At 37.2% G+C, this 23,133-nt stretch overlaps 2 protein-coding genes across 2 annotated transcripts; both read left to right on the forward strand.

Annotated features, from left to right (window-relative positions):
• The first annotated feature begins 1,698 nt into the window (after nt 1-1,698).
• Nucleotides 1,699-4,128, forward strand: LOC146486900 (D(5)-like dopamine receptor). Its single transcript, XM_085089787.1, has one exon. It carries the CDS (start codon nt 1,790-1,792, stop codon nt 2,792-2,794), a length of 1,005 nt encoding a protein of 334 aa, XP_084945913.1. The 5' UTR covers nt 1,699-1,789; the 3' UTR covers nt 2,795-4,128.
• An 845-nt stretch (nt 4,129-4,973) lies between these two features.
• LOC146486901 (EGF domain-specific O-linked N-acetylglucosamine transferase-like) lies at nt 4,974-22,536 on the forward strand. The gene is made up of 17 exons (XM_085090384.1): nt 4,974-5,148; nt 7,851-7,963; nt 8,982-9,084; nt 9,707-9,804; nt 11,435-11,539; nt 12,921-13,027; nt 13,595-13,698; nt 14,305-14,400; nt 14,504-14,575; nt 15,832-15,921; nt 16,411-16,485; nt 17,211-17,269; nt 17,748-17,775; nt 18,268-18,359; nt 19,850-19,897; nt 20,499-20,553; nt 21,616-22,536. The coding sequence occupies exons 1-17, from the start codon at nt 4,978-4,980 to the stop codon at nt 21,754-21,756; spliced, it is 1,557 nt and encodes a 518-aa protein (XP_084946510.1). The 5' UTR covers nt 4,974-4,977; the 3' UTR covers nt 21,757-22,536.
• Nucleotides 22,537-23,133: the final 597 nt, after the last annotated feature.

Raw genomic sequence — 23,133 nt, forward strand, 5'->3', positions numbered from 1 at the left:
CCAAGGGAAAAAATTACAAGAATGACAAAGAAAATTTCTTTCAAATACTCGTACCATTGTTGAATCTTCTGCCTTTTTTGCCTTACTTCTCCAGCGCGTCTATTCGAAAACTGGCGGGAACCAGGCGCGTGCGCGTACGCGTTTTCCGTTTTTCCAGAATGTTTGTAATTTGCTTTAATTTTTTTTTGTCTTGTCCCGCCTCGACTAGCTTTGTGGCTATTTGCGGGGCAAGCCCTTTATATAATCTAAATCTGTAAATAAATTGTTGTTGTTGTTGTTGACCTGGCTCGACTGTAAATAAAGTTATTTAATGAAATTGAATTAATTAATTAATTAAATTAATTAGTTAAAAATAACCCAGCTTTAAAGTCAATAAATGGAGGGGGAGTTATAGAGATGGAGTGGAGGGCTAAATTAAAAATTTGGGGGGGGGGGGGGAGGGGCGGCTTTAACACAGAGGGGGTAGATGGACTTAATTTTTTGTTGGTTTTTCTATGGAAGGATGCGAGTGAACTGCCTGCGAGTATAAAACTGTGAACTTTAGCTGCTTCCCGTTCTATAAACTGAAGTGTTTGCGAAATTAGGAGATTGAATGGGTAACATTTCCTTAGCGTTTTTATATCTGATGGGATCTGGCCCGTGCGCAGTGCTATCTCATGTGATCTCCCTCTCTCAGAGCTCTTCGATTCCCTTTTGCGCATGACTGGCGGGAAGGGGTATGACATTGTCAAAGCCGAGCGGCTCTGAGGTCGAGAATATACTTCCTCTCAAAGTCGCTTCATAGAAGAAAGTGTTATATTTCATTTTCTAAATAAATTTTCGCCCGAGTAAATGGAAAAAATTTGTCGGCACGTAAGAGACCCTGCTTATGTGCTTTTAAGGATCAGTTTGGACGTCAAACTTTTCATGAGCCGAACATAAAAGTTTGAACTCGTAAGCACATGAGAAGTTAGCGATTCGACGTCTGGATCAATTGAGACACAGCTATTCGGTGAATTTGGAACAGCTCAGCCGGGAATTTCGGCTTTGGAATGCCTTTGGAACGGCTCGGTGTTTTTCAGATGTCGAGCTTTTTATGAGCTGAACCTAATGCAAGAATTACATGTATTTCTGAATATAACAGCGCTAGTGATTGTCTGAAAACTCTTAGTGTGATTTAGGAGATTGGTCACGCATAAACCTTTCAGTAGAAGTCAAAACAGAACTGGGCTACATAAAACGTTTACTTCCAAGCTCGTCTTGAAATGCTTAATTCTGAAAACAGTTAACTCGCTTTGGCCTTCCTTATGAATAATTAATCAGAACGGGAAAAAGTGTAGAAAAGCGAAATTTATTGGATAAGTTTTTCCGAAATTTGAGGAATGAATTTGGAATATTTTTTTCTAAAGGCAAAGGAAATGTTTGGATAATTTTCTTTCACCACTCACGCACTTAGTTGATACTAAAACACGTCCGCACCAAAACTGCTGCAATTTTATCCCTCTTTTTTGAAGGCGGCGGATGAAACACCATAATTGACCCAAAACCAGCAGATGGCGATTGAAAATACAATTTGTAGGTCACAGCATCAGTCTACCTCACAGACAATGAATTTATTTTTAACCCATCATCATCCATTATCATCTATTAGTGTGGCCAAAAAGTTGCGACGTGTACTGACTAAGCTTCAACTTTATTAAAATGCACCTGGTAATATGTAAATTACAAATAGGACGAAACTAAAATCGTTTACTTAAAATGTCAATATCAGACGCTGCTCTAGTGTCAAATTGAATAAGCAAACTGAAACATGCAGCGTTTTTCTAACTTCACAAACGGTAACCCCAGGGTCTCTAATCACTCACAAGCCGCAGCAATGAATTGCGATGAAAAATTACAGCAGATATTCTGGATCGTGAACGGATTCACCGCTTTAATCATTTTGGCGGGAAACTCTCTGACGTGCGTGATCTTTCTGTCCATAAAGCAGTTTCGACAGCAACACATGAACATTTTTCTTGTCAGCCTCGCGGTCAGCGACATTTTAATGGCGGTGATGGTGGTACCCGGTTACGCGGCCTTTTGCGCTGTCGGTTGCTCGTACCTCTCATCCGACACTTGCTGGATTTTGGCGCGAACCAAAGACATCGTTTTTAGTTCCACCCTTTTCAGCTTGTTAGCCATCACCTATGATAGATACCTGGCTGTTTTGTGCCCCTTGCAATACTGTAGCAAAATGACACGCCGTAAAGTCACTTGCATCATTGTCGCGATCTGGATTCTTCCCGTCATTATTGCAACCGCGCGAAACATTTGGTGGTTGACCCAACCAGAAGACAAAGCAAAGAAGATCAATCAAGTATACAACGTAATCTTAGTGTTTTTACTCGTCGTGGTACCCGCATTTATCATGACTCTTGTAAACGCCCTCATCTTTCGTGCTATTCAAACGCAAAGACGAAAAACAGTGCTCTTGAGACAAATTAATTCGACGATAAACCAGGACCGTGGCGGGGACGATTCCATCCATCCTGACTCCACTTCTTGTGGTGAGACGCGTTCAGAAAATACCAGAAAACGCAGAGGATCTACCGCTTGTGTGGCGGTTGTGTTAGTTTTTGTGTTGTCGTGGATTCCCCGTTCAGTTTACAACTTCGCTTTTGTGTTGGGTCGTGCAGACCTTGTAACCCCACTCCTGGTCAAGTTGTCCATGTTTTTTCTACTAATGCAGTCGTGCATAAATCCATTCATTTATTCATTTTATAGAGCGGAGTTTCGGCAAGCGGTCAAGCGGATACTCAAATGCAGTCGATAGACTTTGAAGTGGCGCTAATTCGGAGCAGCTGGCAACTTGCTTGGTTTCTTTGTTTTGTTTGTATTTTTTTTCTAAGCACTTAACCTTTTGACTGTACTGTTTTGACGATGTCAACAAAGCTTATTTTCTTTGCTAGCATGGTATAGTCAGGGAAGTTACAATCAAGCTGTTTTTAAAAGTCCTTTAGCAACTGAACGTTATTTATTTTGTCATGATCATTACGAAAAAGGCAAATCCCAATTCCCTCCTGCATTTTATACTCAGTTCCAGTCAGCGGCCGCATACACGTTTTATTTAAAGTGTTTTCAACGATTTCCTCAGGGCAATATAATTCCATTTTTGAGGTTAAAGACTCACCACATCCAGGATGTGTCACAAATGTTGGGAAATCGTTTAACGATGGCGCAAGCTCTCCGACCACCTTTATCTTCAGCACTCTCATTCACAAGTGTCGATGAGCGCACCAAAAATTTGACAGTTATTGTAAAAACTTCCTTTCAGTTTAGGTTTTGTCAGAAACTCTAATTCATAGTCGGGTATTTTAAAGAACCAGGAGAGCTAATCAGAATGTACTACCCTGTACTATAGTAAATGCACTCGTGCGGCGAGTGTGTAGCAAAAAATTTACATCACGATGTTCGCAGCTATTTCAATTAATCAATAAGGGTAAACTGATTAAGGCATTATAGATTTGTATCGCAATATTTGTAGAAAGGGTCAGGGGTGTAGCCCCCTTTAAGCTTACAAACTTTTCTTGGTATATTTATTGCGCGAATTTTTCATTGAACTAGTCTTTTGGCAGAAAAGACGAAGGGAGCAGCATTAGCTGAAAAGTTCATGAACACCCTTACTGAGTTTGGAATTGACACCCATAAAATGCGAATACATGAATATGACGGTGCTGCAAATACGTCAGGAGTACACAGGACAACAGGTACCAGAGGCAGTGTACTGCTATTGTAAGGCGCACTTCCGTATATCTTGCCATTGGTCATGCGTGTGAGCAACCCTTGATACGCAATATGAAACCGCCGCGTCTGTGTTTGACTTTTTGGCAAACCGACTACTGACTTTTCAGGAGTTTCTCTATCAGAATGCCCAAGTAAGACATGGATAGGCGTACAAAGCTACAAACTTTGTGTAAGAGAAGATGGCCGGCGCCGAAAAAAGCGCGCGAAAAATTTTGGCTGACCGGAAGTGAAATTGCACTTGGGTAGCAACCGTGTAGCCTAGCAACGAGATACTTCAATAGGCCCTTAAAAAAGAAGTGATTTATTGAATTGTTAATGTTGTTTTTTTTACATATACAGCAATAATGAATTATTCTTACTGATCCTTATAATATCTAAACATTTCAACTAATTATAAAATGTTTTACATTGTGACTCTGTTTTTCTTTTAATAATAACTTATACAATGAAAATTTCAAGTTAACCTTGCTCTGCATCTGATTATGACTCCTGATGAAGAACGGGAAAAAACCCCTGATAAGTTATATCCAAGCCACGGTCACGGTAGTGATTTTCTTTGTTTTCTCTTAATGAATTATGAATGAGTTTGAGGGTGAATGAACTAACATCGCCTTTATAGAAGCTATCATACTTTTTTCTTGGCGATCCACCACTCCCAATCTTAATAACATTGTCCTCCTCCATGATCGAAGGATAGATTGAAAGAAGCGACTTAAAAATATATAACGCAAGCCAAGAGAGGTGTCGGCCTAGAATGATTTTCCACGAGATACACATCTCTTATAATAACAGTCCCCCTTCTACTCATGCTGCTCTTCAACTGAACTAGCCCCAGTCCCCACTGCTCTGATGCTACTAATTCATGTACACTCACACGCCAGAAATTCCATTTGTCCACGGCCAAGTGTGGTATAGAGCAGAGAGAAAAAGCAAAAAGCAACAACGAGGAACACCTGTTCTCTTTAAATATTGCCCCGATAGCCACGTAGCCTTTCTTCATAAAGGACAAATAAGAGAGTCAGCTTTATACTGCAAACAGGAAACTTACAATGTCTTGGATTTCTTCGCTTCTCAGGATGAACTGGGATCCGATAGAGGAAAAAGTAGAATCTGAAAAAACAAACAAACAAGCAAACAAAAAAATCTCACTGAAGCAATCGCGCGCGCTTTCGGTATCGTTCCCAGTCTTCTCTCAGTCCTTTGACATCGAACATGGACTTCAGTAATGTTGTTGTTTGGTTCCTTGCAACGTTTTCGATCAGTTCTTCCTACTGTAAGGAAACTGGTGATAAAAGCATTGAAAGTCATAAAAAGGGAGACTCTTTCTTTTCACAACGTGATGAATCTGACTCACAGACATGTAGAAAACATGGAAATTGCGAGGTAAGATTATAAGCAAAACACGGCTGCATGAAATTCATGGAAACAGCTCAGAAACAACCAAACTAAAGTTTGTCAACTTGAAGATTTGCTTTTTTCTCCTATCTCGTAGTCAAATCGTGGATGTTTGCTTTGAATGACAAAGTTCTTATGTAAAAGATTCGACTGACTAGCTAAAGCTGGGTAATCGTACGTTGTTAAATCTTGTAGAATTGACGTGGTAAATCTTATTGATAAGCTGAAGTATATATACTAGTTAAGCTTAATTTTATTACACATTTCCTGAAAGTTGTATTAAGGATCAAACTTTGTTGAAAGACTTAATATTATTTCAGTGTGTTACCTGGCTGATTAAACTTCTCTGCTAACTAAACTTAAACTTTGTTAACCTTAAGCTATCCACTGTCATTCAGCCAGGTGTTTAGTCTATTTAACACTGGGGCTTATAAATAATTAATTAGTACCTACGTGGATGCTTTATTTTGAGTTCATCCTTGCATTTTATTACATGGAATGCCCTGCAGGGCAGGCCGTGTCTAGGTTTAGGTTGGGTATTTTTTTTTCTTCGTCGTAGCCACAAATGACTGCACATTAATTTATTGATTAAAATATGTCCTCCCCTAGTAGGGATGTATTGTTCCGATTGTCTTTAACAGAAGCGGCCCAAATAAAATATATTATTTAGGCACATATCACGAGAGAGGGGACCCATTCATCCCTTCCTGTATGTCGTCAAATCATCTGATTTATTCATTAAACCTACATTAAATTCTGCCCTCTCCCAGAAGGGATCTTAATTGTTCTGATTGTCTTCAACAAAAGCAGCCCAATCAAAATCCATTATCGGCGCGTATATCACAAGGGAGGGAACCCACTCATCTCTACCTGTGTGACGTCAAAGCAAATCACCATATAGAAGGTTGTTTTCGTTCAATGGCGGCCACATGTATGAATTTTTAGACTCTGATCTGCCGTTTTCAGAAAGAAAAGAAACGTTTTTCAAGCGGTAAATCGAAATAATAACTTCTAAGTAGTATTCGGCGGTTCAAACGGCGGAAATTAGAAGAGTTCACAGCGAAGAAACAACGCTTTCACAAACAGATGAAATAATTCAACGCGGAGGAAACCAGACCAGTTCAAGTGGGGGTTATGACGCTATCGTAGAGTTATTTCGGGTATGATTCCCAGTAACACAACAACAAAAATATCACGCATTCTCTCTGAATTAAACCATTCAATTATTTTAATTGCGAAGGGAGGATGGTTTTTAAAAATCTGCGAAGCATACAATGGGGAATAAATGGGGCTACATTAAGCATTTCGTGTAAATGCCGATTAAGGGCATCTTGTTAGGACTACGAATACTTCTCAGAAGTTGGCAAGGTCTGGATCGCAGTATGGACCAACTTAACTGTCAAATGTATTAACGTTTTGATGGCATGTATCAGGTCTCAATGACCCTTTGGAAACAAAACATGATAACTGGGGCAGTCATCCAGGAATTTTTGATAAGGGGAGAGAGAGAGGTGAGGGGAGGGTGATCCAAACTAAATAACTAGTAAATACTGTAGAAACTGACTGTTCACAGCTAATACTTTCAGGTCTACTTCAAATATCACAGAGTTTTATTCATACAGGACACACACAACTTTGAAACATTTTTTCTCTCGTGCTTGGTAAATTATAAACTACAGTCGGTAACTGCCCTTGTGGCCAGTTAGTACAGTGTAGTTTTAACACATTAATCTAGTTATTGATTGATTTCTGGCATAAAGGTGGCCGAACACAGTTTTTGCGCGCGCTTTGCAGATTCTGTTAGTGATGCTATTAAGCGCGGGCTAGGGTTGTGGTACGCTTATACGGCGGTCGATAAAGTGATCCTTCAATTTCACATGAATTGGATAATAAAGTTAAGTTTTGATCTTAAACAACTAAGTTTCTCATTTCTGGACACTTTTTCTTTTCTTTCCGAGCAAAAAAAACTTTTCACTAAGACATTATGCCTGCTTTCATCTTTGCCACGAAACCCAATTAAGGCCACGCATGCGCATTAGACCCAAAAATTGTGACTGGTAGTTTTCGTGGAAATGAACTGTTTTCTAAGGAACCGCTCATTAGAATTTGGTGACATTTGGCATGAAAATAGTTCCCTAAAAGCATAACTTGTCTACAAAGAGAAACTGAAATCTAACAGAGGGTAACTTCACAAAACATTTAAATGCAAAATTGATATTTACAGGAGATCTCTCTGTTTAAATTACATGAAAGTAGTGCAACTGTGTCAGTGTTTTGTGAGTTTTTTTAAATACAAAAAATGGAAAAAATCTAATGAGTTCATTTTCTAAAAATAAAGGAAACCTACTATTTATGGACGTTTAATATTTCTCTGCGTTGCCATGGAAATGGTACTAAGCTCAGAAAGATGTACAAAAACACATTCCTTCTTAGTTAGACTTACCCCATACCAATTTTGGGCGTCCAGAAGTACATAGTTTCCTGTACACTAAAAAACTGTATTCGGCCACCTTAAATCCCTAAAAATTTCATTTGATAAGAATTTATTTCCAAAATTCAGACAGAATATCCTAAGCAACCTAGAAGGTTGTAAAAAAAATAACTGCAAGGACCAAGTCTAACATTTTTCTATGAAGATTCTACCATTACATTGTAAAATAAATTTAGTTAATTCCTTTCATTTTATACAGGACCCTAGTAAAACACATCAATGTTGGGGGTACGAGGCAGGCTGCACATCACCAGAAAAGTGGTACACAAAACCGCACTGCGACAACAGTGGGGGAGGAAGATATTTTAGAACGTGAGTATGATGTTCAATGACTGTTTAACCAGATGAGTGTACAATCATGTAAATAATCTATAACCTTTGATTACTACTAGTTATTACATTTAGGCTATGGCCCAAAAATGTGCACACCCAATACCAGTCGACTTCTAATTCCCAATAAAAAACTTCAATGATATTGATTTATGTATGACTATTTTACAGAACACAATTTGATATTCTACTGACTAATAATAACTATAATAACTGTGTCTTTGCCAACAAATTTATTTCTACTGTACTTCTTTTTTAATTTTTTTCAATTTTTTATTATTATTTAATTTCATTTCACATCACAACATACCAACATTAATTTACTTACAGAACATGTGCTTAAACCTTAATAAATTACAAAGAAAAAAAAAACAACAAAACATGCAGAACACTAGAAGATGTTAAAGTACTAAGTACTACAAACTACTTCTGTTAAAGTGCACGCTCTTAAAATTCTATCTTGAATTTTGTCGTTAAGGTGTTTGGTTTAAAGCCAGGGCCCAGTTTTTCAAAGCCTGATTAAGCTTAACGTGAATTTTGATTCAAGTTTAATTGCTAATCAATGAAGACTCTTCAAAAAGATTTTTGTCCCTCAGTTTGGACTTGTACTTTTCTTTACTACTATCTTAAAATTAGCTTTTAAAAACACTTTTTAATAAGCGAGATGAAAACCTTGATTAATTTTTAATCGAGGATTAGCATTAATTGGCTTTCAAACAACCAGGGCCAGGTCTCTCTATAACCTGTATGTTTTGTCCTTGCATAGCATAATTTTAACTCTAGCAGGCTGCCCCTTTGCTCTCTCTACAGTGCTTCCCTCTAATTTGCTGTGGTGACTTTTTCTTTTTCAGACATATAAATTTCTCAAGTAACTGATGTCCAAAACAATCTATTAATTGATTTATGCAACACTTTTTCTCCTTCTTTATAGTTTTAAGCGTAAAGAGGTTTTTTATTTGTACCAGTTGGTTAAACGTGCTGATGGTTTAATTCTTTGCAGAATCGAGGAGAAAATTCACCAGTTCTGGAAGGATGCTGATTTTGGTTACGTAAAATCTGTTCAGGATAATCTACAGTTTGTGTGCAAACCTAAAGAAAATCAGGTCAGAAACATTTTACTACTAACACTTGCTGTTTTTTAGGCTTCATGACGAAGACAAGTCAACTAATCCCCTGTAGTTATGTTGTAGGTTAAAATGAATCCCAGGTTAAAATGATTTCAACCTAGGTTAATTTGTATTTTCCTTTGTTTAAGATGTAAATTACCCAACCTTAACAAAGGAAAATATGAATCAACCTAGGTTGAAATCATTTTAACCTGGATTCATTTTAACCTACAACAGTTACAGTATAGAGTTCTAAAGGTTGTAAAATGTCCAGGGTTGAACTTGAACATTATCTGGTCTGAAGCAGAGAATGAAGACTGCTTGTTAAATGGTTTGGTTGCAACTTGTTTATGCTACATTATGCAGACGACAAAGACATGTGGTATTACAGTTTCTCAACCCATTTCTTCAGTGTCACAAGGTCATGAGTTTTAGTGCCAGGTTTTCTGTGCTACATGTACTTCAATTGTGCTTCAAGTTTGGCAAATGACTATGAACCGTGAGAATCTGTCTCATAATTATTTTAGTCTTAAATCTTTCACCCATAGCCTAATAACTAACCCAAGACTGTTAACTGTATGTGTATTTTCTGATTTGTTTTTGGGAATCTCCGTCACAGGCAGATAGTTCTTCACTTATTTGCTCAAAGCAGTTGACGTACTGTAAAGCTCATAACCTCCACATGGATTTTAGGGACAGTGGGCAGGGACATGACAGGTATGGTACTCATTGTGGCGATATCATGCGAAGGCTGTCGTTCATGTGCATGGAAGCAGTGAACAGTTTGAAAGTGTTGTTTTGTTGTTGTTGTTTTTTTGCTTCAAGATAGACGAACTTCACATGTCTAAGTGTTATTAGGTTATCAGCTTTCTTTTCATTTCTTTACAAAAGGAAGGGTGTGATGATATCATGTGACTGCTATCAACCAATTAGAGACTTAGATTTCCATGTGCTTGGTCGGACATTTTTGATAAACACTGTTTACTTGTGCTATGTCCTTTACTTCATTAAATGCTTTGAGTTATCTTTTGTCTGTGGTCATTCGAACTACTTTATAGAAAATAACGTCACACTTATTTCTTGTTGGCAAATATACAATTTTAAGTCCTAAAGAACACAGAAAACTATTCAATGATGCTATTTGTAAATCCACACTAATTTTTGTCTGTGGCCCAAACATCGGTCTTGTGACCACACCCTGTGCCAGGCTCCTGCACCAGGCTGAGAAACCTTTGTCCATGCCATATAGCCCCTTGAATCATGAATATTAAAGGACGTTTCAACATTTTATGTAAATTAAATTCTAATCGTAGCAGTATGCAGGATGTTTGTCCCATGAACCTAGTTTAATGGCCTTAGCTCCCACAAGTCTCCTGTAGCTCAGTGGTAGAGCATCCGAACTAGTAATCGGAAGGTCTATTCGACTCGTAACAGGAGCACTCGGAATTTCTTTTTCCGAGTTTGCTTTTGTCATAATGATTACTGAATAATACATCAATCTTATAAAGTACCTCGTCCTGTACTTAAGTATTGACCTTGATGATAGCTATTCAAAATCTATACATAAATTTTTATCTATTGGACAGTGACAGTGAACAAACAGATCCAGTTGTCATAGAATATTAGTAACCATTTTGCAACTTTGCAGTGGCGTCGAGCATTGTTTGTAGCTCAGGCATTCAAACTAGTTAACACTTTACTGTCAGTGATTTTCTTGCCTCTGTCATATTGCCAACGTCTTTAACATATGAACCGATTCATGTCTTCGAATAATTTCAAAGTTATGGCACTCAAGAGTGAAAGCATTATTGGTGTAAAAATGCGATAAAAACCTAATACCCTACCAGATAGTATGTGAAAACTTCATCATAGAATAATAACTTCACTAAAATATTTAGTTAATGCGACAGCAAATTAAAATACAAAATTCCAATCCAACCGACAAACTGATCAGTATCATGCCCTTGTTTGTACTCCTGACAGTTTTATCTTTGTTTTGCTTATTCCTCAAAACCTTAACTGTGTTTGTGTAATCTGTGTACAGTGTTTCTAGGACATTTAAACATGCATTAAAAATAATTTTACTGCAGTGTATTTGCATTGTGTTAATGTGCAGATCCAGAAATAATCCCTACCCACCCCACAGTGATGACCCAAGGTCATCAGATATTCCTAGTGGAACTGGGGGTAGTTAAAATTCAAAATTTTAGAAGCAATGTATGAAGCTTAACTGGAATTTCCTGGGGGGATCGGGAGTGCAAAACAAAAAACCATCCATTTGGGAGTGTGGATATTTTCTGAAATTCATTGCATTGTTTGCTTAAAGAGTGTTTTTTTTTTGTTTCAGGTCACAGTCCAAGGTATTTAAACCGTCGCTAATCGGTGGTTACTGTGAAGTAGATTCTAATACCCTCACTGAAGATGGTAAATACCGAATGGAGCTTAGTTCATGGTAAGAGAAGGTCCCTTTTTTATTAAATATATAACCACAGATATTGTTCTCATATGACATAATATACATGTATATATATGTATACCATCAAACCTGTTAAAATTGGAACGATGAGAAAAGCATGAGGAAATTGCTAAGTGGTATTGGTATTATCCAAGCAAGGTTTACCTTGGAAACATGGTTTCCATCCCCATGTTTAGCCTCTTTCCCTAAAGTGTACATAGAAGTTCTTTGTCCAAGGTTTTGTGCAGCTAATAATTGGTCAAAGAGGAATTCTTAGTTGGAGTGTAAGGTGGTGGGCAGATCAATCCAATACTTCTCCTCCATGCAATATTTGGAAACCTAAAGTGGTACAAACATGCTGGTCCTGGTTGGCTTGTGGTTTTAACTTACTTCCTTACGTGCACAGGGATGTAGCTAAGAAAAACATCAGCTGCTCTATTGGACTGGGTGCACGAGCCTGACAAGTACTTGTGTTCTGTTGAAATTTCAGCTGCTGATATGATCTCTTTCAGATGTAGTTGGTTCTTAGCAACATCCCTCCATGCATAGTATTAATTGAAGGTAACACTAATTCGGGATCCAGTGAATTACTCCAGGGCCCAGTTGCTCAAAGCCTGATTAAAGGGACAGTATCACGCTATTTTTAGTAACACATCGAAAATCGGATAGACGCTATTCGGTTGATAGCAGCCAAGATATAATGACAAAATTCCATTTAAAGACTATCAGAATGCAAAGAAACTATCCAAGGATATCTTCGCCGGCAGATGACCAAGATAGAGAGGGGTTCAAATTTGAAAACGTCTGGCAGACATTTTTAAATTTCGCTGTTGTAACGCACTAAAATCGCTGGTTGTACTATATTTTGGTTCAACCTTTCATCTTAGAATCACTATTAATATTTCTTTAAATAAGCGATGGAGAAATTTATTAACACAGTGTTCAAAGTTTAAATTTAGTGAATTTTGGCCAAAAATCATGATATCTCCCATCGATCTCCCATGATACTGCCCCTTTAAGCTAATCCTAGGTTAACAAATATTTTGATTCAATTAGTTAATTACGACTAAACAAGAAAGAATTTTCAAAAAGATTTCTGTCCCTCATTTTTTACTTTGATATTTCTTTACTATTGGCTTAAAATTACATTTAAAAAACAAATTTAACGAGCAAGCTGAAAACCTTTAACTTTTAATCATGGATTAGCATTAATCGCCTTTCGGACAATCGGGCCCAGAAATATAACTCAGTTGTGGCAAACTGTTAGCCTAAGATGTGTTGCATGGAAGGAATGCCTGAAACATACAGTGTACCACTGACAGAAAGTTTATTTTTTGAGGTTATGATTATATGTTTACCATGATGACAAATGTTTCAGGTTAAATGAAGTAGAAGACTTTTCACCATTACCTTTTCAACCATGTCAACAACAGCACTGTGATATTTTAGTGGAAAAACCAACCATCTTCATGAAACTGGATGCAGGTTTGTTTTTAGTTCACCAAATTGTTCCATTTTATTAGCTGTGATTAAAGATTATCAGGAAAATATGTTTGGTTAATTTAGACGTGTATACATTTAGTAATTACTCAATTTGATTTTTTACTGGAAAGTTAAATGCAAAGTGGAGTTTTCTGTTTTGTATCTGAGGGATCAGCTCCCAGTTTACGTCATGGGCTCATATCTACCCTGTTAGCAGAGGTTTATTTCTGACAAGTCTTTTAGCATGTACAACGTCGTTTGTGTCTCATATTTCACATATTCAGGGAAGTAAACAAGCCAACTGCGTCAAATACTAGAGATGTGAACAACTTTGTACATGCTAAAAGACTTGCCAGAAAGAATCCTCTGCTAGCAGGTGTGGATCAATATTATCCCATTCAAGCCTGATTGTGTTTTGAACTTTCCATACATTTGTCTGTTAGCGAACCAGATCATTTATTTCAAGCAAGTTACCTTCGATTTATTGAATGTTCAGCTCCTTGTTCTGATATTTTGAACTGTTTCTTAATTATTTCACTGATTTTTTCAAATTATGCTTTTCTATTGCAGTTGTAAATATGTACCATCATTTCTGTGATTTTTTTAATCTGTATGTAACACAGCATGTTAATGGGTCCTTTGATACTGATGTCAACATTGTCCTGTGGGAGGAGGTGAGTGTGTTACTCTGAGTTATTTTCCTTTGATTTATAGTTATTAAAGGAAAATGGAAATTGAACCAACGATAAAACTTAACCACAACATTTGTGTGTTTCAAATTCTCTTGTAGCAAATCTTTGACTGCTTGGATTATTATTCACTTGTTTTATGAATCAATGTATCTGCAGTGTAGTACTGGATAACTTACATGTACTCCATTACTGCCTTCAGCACAGTCACTATAATTATACTTTTAATAAGAAGTCCAAATAATAAAACCTCTTTGCATCTCTGGGCGTACATGTACATTGTAAGAGGACAACAGGAGTTTACTGCAGTTTTTAAAAATTATTGTAAACACACGGACCCTGTTTTATGCTTATAGTCAATCATAAGTTATATAACTTACTGTAGTTATTATTCATGTGTGCTAAATAACTCTTAGAAAACACCCTAACATAGCTTCATGAATCCAGTCCAGTTAATGACTTTTAGGCTCAAATTCTGAGATAATATCCACTTCAGCACAGTCAAGTACTTATTTTTACCAGTACTGATCCATTTAATGATTATTTGATTGATTGATTGATTGATTGATTGATTGATTGATTTGATTGTAGTATCAAAGAAGAGGTCTGGGAAATTTTGGAGCAACGTGGAAAGCATTTACCTCCAATCCTGTTTTGTACCTTGGTCAAGAATACAAGAACAAACGGGTACATATTTGATAAGAACATCTTACCCAGTTTTGACAATTGACGTTCATTTTTTCCTTGAGACATGTATTGTTTGTAACAATTTTTGTTGTTCACCTTACAGGTGTGTTTTAAACAGGCAATCTTCGCCCTTCTACCCAGAATGGTGTTTGGTTTGTACTATAACACTCCCTTGGTATGTTCTTTCAAGGAAAATCAGTATACACAGTTTTTATTCACATCCTGAAGCTTTGGGCTGAGACTGAGTTACAGTTAAGAAAATGGTAAACATGCAGCGTGCAACCATCAAGTTATGGATGCACGCAGGAGGTTGCTAAGCACGAAAGAAGCGTATGAGTTGCTCGAGGCGTAGCTGAGAGCAACTCTAGCTTCTTGGATGCTTTGCAGACCTCCCAAGTGCATCCATAACTTGATCGTTGCATAGCTGTGGCATTTACCATTAATTTTCTTTTATAACATAAATGAATCTGGAGGTTTCTCAATGTAGATCCTGTTGTCATTCACGCATCTTGTCAACTTCAAGTACTTATGTGCTGGCCAAATCTGGCACAAAATTAGATTTACTTCTGCAATCACTAGCAAAAACTCTCCTACACTGTTTCATGTCCTAAAAATCTCAGAGCCAACCCTTTTCAAAAAAGTATCATAGGTGACACAAATTCAGCAAAAAAATGGTCTTTGAGTTTATTAAATCTAGCACATATGCCTTCAAAGAATTTTCAATGATTATAAGTTTTACAAAGTCTGCTTTTACGTTTAAATATATATATATATTCAGTTTGGTATATTTGAAAATTACAATTAACCAAGCTACCATCAGAATTACTAAATTTTCACTGGTCTCCAAAGTGTTCGTTTAAAAAGTTGATTATCCCATTGATGTAGGCAAGCTTGAGGTGTGCGCATTTATCATAAGAAAGTTTTTGTTTGTAACCGAAATGATCAAAACAACTAAAATGTGGCAGTCAATAGCACAACAAGAAATCAGTCTGCAATTATAGTTATGAACTAACCTTTATTCCATTTAAAATTCCTCCAAAATAGTCAACACACTGAAAAATCACTGATTATTGTACATTTTTGCATGGACCTTTGACATATATTTAACAATTATTCCACGAGCACGCGTTGGATATGAGACGATAGATAGCCAACGAGGCGTGTAGCGCGGAGTTGGCTATAATCATCTCATATCCAACAAGCGCAAGTGGAATAATTGTTTTATTAAAAATGATCAAGAAATATTGCTAGATCTTACTGATTTCGCTGTGCAAGAACAACCAGAAGGCAATTAAATGGTCGCCATTTCTCGGCCATGGTATAATGGCTCATATACCATGGCCGCTAAGCCAATCAAATCCCTCGAATTGCATTATACAATGATTCAGTTTTTAATAATTATATTTAGCATATTGTTTTGTGTGTCCTTAGATTCCAGGGTGTTATAAAAGTGGTCTTTTCAAAGCATTCTCAGAATATGTTGTTAGCCAGCTTGGCATTGTGCAGGGAAAGAACTTACAGGTACATATGAAAAACATTTGACATTGTGATAAGTTATATATAGTTGTGTTGTATAGCTGAGTATTCCTACAGGTATGAGTTAATTTGCTATCATTTTATGGATATCCCATGGCAAAGAAAAAAATCAGACATGAAAAAAAATTCAGTTGTTTGCCACAACTCTGCCAAATAAACTAGTTCCCTGTGAATAATATTTTGTTGTGAAAGCTAGCCTTTTATTTTTGTTCTATTGCACATTCTCCTGTAAGAGTGTAATATGGTCTCACATTAATTTAAATGTTTGCTTATTTTAGTGTGTATTTGTACTCTTGAATACAATGTCGTATAATAGCAAACTTTGTTACACCTAATCTTAGAAGATTTTTCTAGAACAATAACAACTTGACTCAATGAACTTGTCCTTAAGTGTGCTCAATAAAACAAGGAAATGTTTGATAAAATTGTTTAACCAATCCCTTTAATGACTCAGTTTTTTTTTTTTCATTTTAGAACAGCAGTGAACCAGTCAGATTAACATTATTGTCAAGAGGAACACAATTTAGGAAAATATTGAATGAAGACGAGGTAAGGGATTACTAGTCTGATTGATTTTCTTTAATGAACACTATTTAACCCTTAATTAATATCTCTGAGAACATGTAGTTTACAAAGTATACATGAGGTACAGAATATGTCCCTTCCCGCTGAAGAAATTAAAAATTTAGAAGGGGAGTTGCTTGAATTATCTCTACATGTATCTCTATCCCGGTGTGTTTTGCACATACATTCATTTGTGCTGGAGAACAAAAAATCCTACCCAACAAGATTGCAAATAAGTTTCTTTTCTTGAGCAAACATGTCTGACAAGCCATCATTTGTTTGAACAAAACATTGTTCTCATTTGGCCTTACATGTTTTTATTCTTTTAATATTATTTACAAGCCATTTGTGCTGGTGTTTCAAATAAATTTGTTTTGACATAAATGTGTGATCAAAGTTAAGATTTCCTTTCATGTGGGCATGTTCAGGCTTGACATTTATGATGTCTGTCTCAAGATTGAATTGTCAATCCAAGAGATTCCTGAAATCAATTAAATGATCTTAGGCATATAATGCAACCACACTCTAACTTAAGATGATACCTTAGGCAACCAAGGGTCATTCATAAAATCTGTATGTAAATGTACATCGCCTTGGGGCATTATGCTGATCATTGTAACAACCATTATCAACAAGATTAAGTAGTTGGTAATTTTACAGCTAACTCTTTGAACACCCTCATTTTTTTCTTCATGTTTCTTTTTAAACAGATTGTTCGTGCCTTGGAAACATACCCTGGAGTGAAGCTGACTGTCTCACAATATTCCTGGTACTTTATATGCTCCATTGTTTCCCCTTTTCAAACTATTTATTCCTTTCTTTTCTTTTTATTGATGCCTTTTTGAATTTCTTCTTTGTGACATTGTTGGAAGAAGAGGGTTTTTGAAAAAGAAGAAAATTCAAGTTTGGCGGGATGAAGTCGCTTTTTTTTGGATGTCCCAGTATGCAACTTGCTCTCCAGCATGGTGGATTCTGTACCATGTGACCGTTAGCTGCAAAGGGTCCATAATTACACTGTAACTGAAGCGATGTCCAAATTTAATTAGAATATTGTATTTTTTGTCAGTTTTGTCTTAACAACGAGGTTAGAAACAAGTTTCTTGTTTTTCTTATTTGTAAGCTTGTTTCCCTTGAAAAAAGCTAGGTGAGAGTGGCAAACTAGATCGATCGAGTACAACTTTAATTGCTTTTTTAGTTTATTTCTTTATCATTTTGTTAAATATTCACACTTGTATTTTTCTTTCTAGGGATATGCCTTTCCTTGAACAAGTTGAAGTGAGTTATGTAATATATTAAACACGAGGAAGAGGCTGTTTCATCCAATTTCCAAACATGGAGAAGTGGGTTGAGAAGACGAGGCGCAGCCGAGTTTTTAATTTACCAAGTTTGAGGTGTTTGGCAAATATCGGATGAAACACTCTTTCAAGTTTTTGATGTAGCTCTCAAACCATTAATAACAATATTATTATACTTTTGAGAAATTCAAAGCAAAAGTTCATCAACTTTTATGATAATTAAGATCACATTTCCAAACCTCCTTTGCAATAGTGATTTCCTTTGTTTTCTCTTTATGAATTATTAATGAGTTTGAGAACCCTATTGTTTACATACTGTTTAGTTAGTGGTAGTTTTGAAAAAGAAAAAAAAAACCTCACTGAAGATAATTTGTGGCAAATATGACTTACTGCTGGAAAACAGCCTGGCAAATGCATTTCATTTGCTAAGTTCTAAGACTTCAAAACTTGATCATTTTGTTTCTTTGTTTAGAGAAGCCACAACACTGACATATTTATTGGAATGCATGGAGCTGGTTTAACACACGCGCTCTTTCTACCAGACTGGGCACTTTTATTTGAACTGTAAGTAACTCTGTGTTTAGTGCATCACTTAAAGAACGCTATATTGAAAGCCTGGGCCCGGTTGTTCGAAAGTTGATCAACGCTAACCCCCGATTAAAATTTTAGCGAAGTTTTCGTTTTCCTCGTTGAAGATGTTTTTAACAGCTAATTATAAGCTTCTGGTAAAGAAACGTCTAAGTCAAAACTGACGGAGAAAAATGTTTTTGAAAAAATTCAAAGTTCACGTTCACCGCGGATTAGCTTGATCGGCCTTTGGTAGCTGGAGGGTAATTACTTGTATTATATTTTAGAAGTCACTGTGGTGACTTGGTAGTATAGTAGTTGGCACGTCGCATTTCCAATCTTAAGGTCGATTGTTTAAGCCTTTTCTCAACTGTCATATTGTGTGTTGAGATTAGTACACTTTTGCACCTTGTATTCTTCCAACCAGGTGTATAAATTAGTACCAGCTGTTGTCGACATTCTCCAAAAACAACTTTAATCCCCTCCCCTTTCTTTTCTTCTGTACAAGTCAACTAATACCGGCAACTTTTTCTTGCAACAAGTTGCGCTTGTTTGTCGCTCGTATTGCCACCTCCGTGCGCAACAAATTTTCGTGTTGCAAAAAATGGAAGCAGCGTCTATTTTCGGCAACGTGAAAACTTGTTGCGCGCGGAGATGGTAATACGAACAAAAAATAATCGCACCTTGAAATGCAACATTTGTTGCGCGACAAGTTTCAAGAAAATGTTGCGCGTATTACTCGGCCTAACAGTATTCACATCTGTCAACATTAGAAGTGTCATTGTGCTGCACGTTCACGGTCATCAAAACGCCTTGTCAGTAAGGGTCTGCTCAATTTTCGACGTCTCAATTTGAAGTTCAGTTAATGTCATGACAATGGCAAAATGATATTTAAGGAAGCGTAAATAGAATCCTAGGGTACCTCCGTAAAGAACCATTCTAGTGTGGGAGATGTTCCATGATGCGGCAGTGTGTACTGGTTGTGAATTAGGGAAGTGGTCAAAGCTACTATACTCGAACAGGACCCACCAAACCACAAAATATGTGGTTGTCTCTGCCTGCACCGCCTTCCTCTACCTCAAAAGATTGTGTATTTTTTGCATAGCCACCCCTCCATCCAACAGTAACAAGAGACAATGAGATTCAAACATCGCTTTTCTTGTTTATCTAGCTGTGATGACTCTTGCTGGCTGAATATTTCCGTGTCAGCTCAAATTTTAGAGGCAATAAAATTTTGTCGGTAATGTTCGTGAGATAGTTGGTGGGTCCTCTTCGAACAAAGTTGTTTTGACCAGTTCACTTATGTGAAAGTTTACCTTGATTTTCCTGATGAGTGGTTGTGTTAGCAATTTGAGTAGAAGTGGCTCTCAGTTACCTGGCTTGAGTCACCCCAGTGAGTGACCCCAGGCTACCATTACCTCCGCAAGCAAACAGCTTCCCAGGACCGGTTCATCTTTATTCACTTTCTTTTGTGTTATTATCTTCAGATACAATTGTGGTGATACAAATTGTTATCGCGATTTAGCAAGGCTCAGGTAACAAACTTTTGCTGCCTTTAACTTCTTTTAATGCGAACTCTCCTTACTTATTGCTTAAAGTGTCTCGCGATTAGTTCTGAGAATTCGAAATCCGCTATAGCAATTGATTTCATCGTCAGTTAAAGGAGAAGTATCATGGGGTTTTTGACATCTTTTGTTAAAAATTATGAAATAAGACCTTCAATAAGCTGCCAAATAATTTTAGAATGACACGAGGAAAGAAATCAACTCAATTCTTGAATGGAACAACTCGTGATCTGTTCTAGCGCATTTTGGAAACAAAAATGCGAGAACTTGAAAAACATTAGCCTAACATTTTTCAAGTTTCAATCCATACCGGCCTACTAATTATTATTACTCTGTCTCCGGCCAGAGGCGCTAATCGACAGTTTTATTGCACTGGGGTAATAATTTATAACAAACTTGACAATTACTGGCAGACAAATATTTTTGGGTTTTGAAATGACAGCAAATTTGCGTGATACTTCCCCTTTTAGTGAAAGCATGCTAGCAATTATCGCGATTCCTGAAATGATTCCTCGACATGGTGAAATGAAGTTAATGTAAGGGCTATTAACATTGTCCGTTTGCATTTTAGGGGAGTGTCATACATAACGTGGGAAAACCAGGATAAAGTAATTGAAAAAACTGAGGTGAGCTGTTAAATCACGATGAGAAGTAATAATATTCAGTTTACATACAGTGCACACCATGCCATAAAATTCATAAAAGTTGTATATTAGTCCCACCCTACCTTGGAGGTCAGATTTTGTGATAAGCTTCCTCCCTAAGCTTTTTAACCTTCACCCCCTAATGATTGGTGAAGATTATAAAGAACGCGTGAACTGTAAGAAGACACCTAAGAGAGTAGAGACGAGGTGAAAGCCAGATGGTGAAAATATCAAAACCCGGTTTGCATGGGGCCGATGTTGACCGATGTAATCCGACTTTGAAAACACTTTCGTAGGTTATGGATGACATAATTGTATTTGTAAAACGGCAATACACAACCCACCACGAGTTGAAATAACCCCCCACCCTCTCGCTCCATTTAAACAACCACCCCTCCCACCTGACCTCTTGAACTTAAATACAGGGCACCCTTCTCCGAGGGAAGTAGTGGTTCAAATTAAGCTGGCAGATGTCGAAAAAGACCACGGAAAATCAGCCTGTTAGAAAAGTGTTTATTTGAATAATTGTTAGAACAACCTTCTTCTGCATAACAATGTGCTGTTCAACAGTTGAGTTTCATTTGAGTGGTGCGTCACAATTTAGGATTTCATCCTCATAAAAAAGGTAAAAACAACTAAACAACTTGTACAGCACCATAGAAAAGTAGTTCACAAGAGTTTCATTTGAGTGGTGATAGTTTAGGGCTTTGTCCAAAAAGCTAAAATCACGCCGGTACAGTGAAAAGCAGCACGGAAAATGCTACTCAGGAGCTTATTATTAAACGGTAACACTTGACGATTACACCTACGGGTTTGAAGGAGTTGTACCCGCATTTACACTGATTTGTTCCAAGTAGGAAAGGGTTTAAAATACAATAAAATTTTATTTTCGTTCAATACACAGAACAAATAATATATTACGTTGTCAAACGTTAGAGCCTAGAAATAAATAAATAACAATAAAATAAAACTTCATAAGGTCATGGAGGGATTATCTGATCTGATTTCTCTCTTTTTTTTTTTTTTTACCTTTTTTCTTTCCAGGAGCTTCACCCCAGATACAGTGATAATCCCAAGTTTAGGAACTATGCGTTTGACGTGCATGAATTTATGAGACTTGTGCAGCAAGCGGTGACTACAGTTAGAAAGAGTATCGAGGAGTACAGAAAACAGGGCAACAGTTAATACAGAGAAATGAAGTACTAAATGGAAGGAAAATTGGAGATACAGAGCCTAGCGCTACTCATCCAGTCGACAATGTTCCTAGGAGACGTGGAGGGGAGGGGAGGGGGGGGGGGGGGCGGAATAACAGCCTCGTTGGCCTGTGACAACATTCAGTAGTTCCGCTCGGTGTTTCGTAGCTTGATTAAGCTAATCCATGATTAGCGCCATCTTTTGTAGATCAAAAATGACGATTCCGAGAACTAATTATAGTATTTTATTTAGACTGTGACCATTTTTAAGCTTTAACTTTCAACCGGCTTTAAAGGAATACTTACATTCGGGCGTCGGTTGTTTAAGAGTGGATAACGTTATCCAGCATATGAGATGTACTCCAACTAACGCAGACTTATCTGCTGGATAAAGTTATCCACTCTTTGAACAACTGAGGCAAGGTGTGACCTCAGCAGCTTTTAAACAAACCGTTTCCCAACTGTTGTTCAAATCGCGAATTTTATAGAATGTATTAGTGGGACTACATCTTATCGGAGGAAAAACGGCTTATCCACTTGCTGAAGGTATTCGCTCTAGGAACTGTCGTACGGTGGTGTTGAACCCAGTCACGTGAGTGGAGGTCGAGGTTTCCACATCTGCTGGGAGCCTGGGACCTCTGTACAACACAGAGAACATTCGCAATGTACTCCTTCCATTTATATTTCCATATTTATGCTTGTTTTTATTGTGACACATATTTTATAGCTAAGAGAAGTCATGAACATCTTCACAAATAAAAGTAACAGTCTGTGAAACAACTGGTATTAATTTAATGTCTCAGTTCTACAGTTTAGATTCATGTGAATTTAGCTAGCTTCGAAGCTGTTCTTTCAGCTCCTACCGCAAAGACCTACGTATCTCCCGAGTTTAGTTTGGTTTTATAGTTTATGAATAAACAGCTAGTTTTATCAACAGCGTTGATAAGGTAATTTTGCTAGCGTCAAGAGATTCGAGGGCCTTCTTTTCGAGTGTTAGCCCTTCATCAGAGCGAATCGAGAGATTTGTTTTGACGAAGGGCTAACGCTCGGTACATAGGCTCTCGAACTCTTTACATTGGCCAACCTCAGTTGATAAAACCAAATGTTCGTTTCCACTCTCCCACCGACGCAGCACCACAGTTCCTTTGCGTCAGTTTAGTTTAAACTTCTAGTAATGCACTTTAAAAAATACATTCAAAGTCGGCTTCCGTTCACTGATGAAAAGCGTCTAGCAAATGAATCAATCCAATTTGGTTCGGCACATTTACGAGATGCTTTTCATTATTGAATGAACGGATGCCGACTTTGAAGATGCAACGAATTTCTGTGCGCGCTATATTTACATCACTTCGCACGCATCGCAAAATAA

The sequence above is a fragment of the Pavona decussata genome, unplaced genomic scaffold (genome assembly GCF_977016875.1).
Source record: "Pavona decussata unplaced genomic scaffold, jaPavDecu1.1 SCAFFOLD_19, whole genome shotgun sequence".
In the NCBI taxonomy this organism is placed as follows: Eukaryota; Metazoa; Cnidaria; class Anthozoa; order Scleractinia; family Agariciidae; genus Pavona; species Pavona decussata.

Bases quoted from the DNA above. Each gene is read 5' to 3' on its own strand.
- LOC146486900 (XM_085089787.1), top strand. From the start codon at position 1,790: ATGCAGCGTTTTTCTAACTTCACAAACGGTAACCCCAGGGTCTCTAAT.
- LOC146486901 (XM_085090384.1), top strand. From the start codon at position 4,978: ATGGACTTCAGTAATGTTGTTGTTTGGTTCCTTGCAACGTTTTCGATC. The intron at 9,805-11,434 runs GTATGGTACTCA...TTTTTGTTTCAG, and splicing joins AGTGGGCAGGGACATGACAG to GTCACAGTCCAAGGTATTTA. The intron at 16,486-17,210 runs GTAAGGGATTAC...CTTTTTAAACAG, and splicing joins AAATATTGAATGAAGACGAG to ATTGTTCGTGCCTTGGAAAC.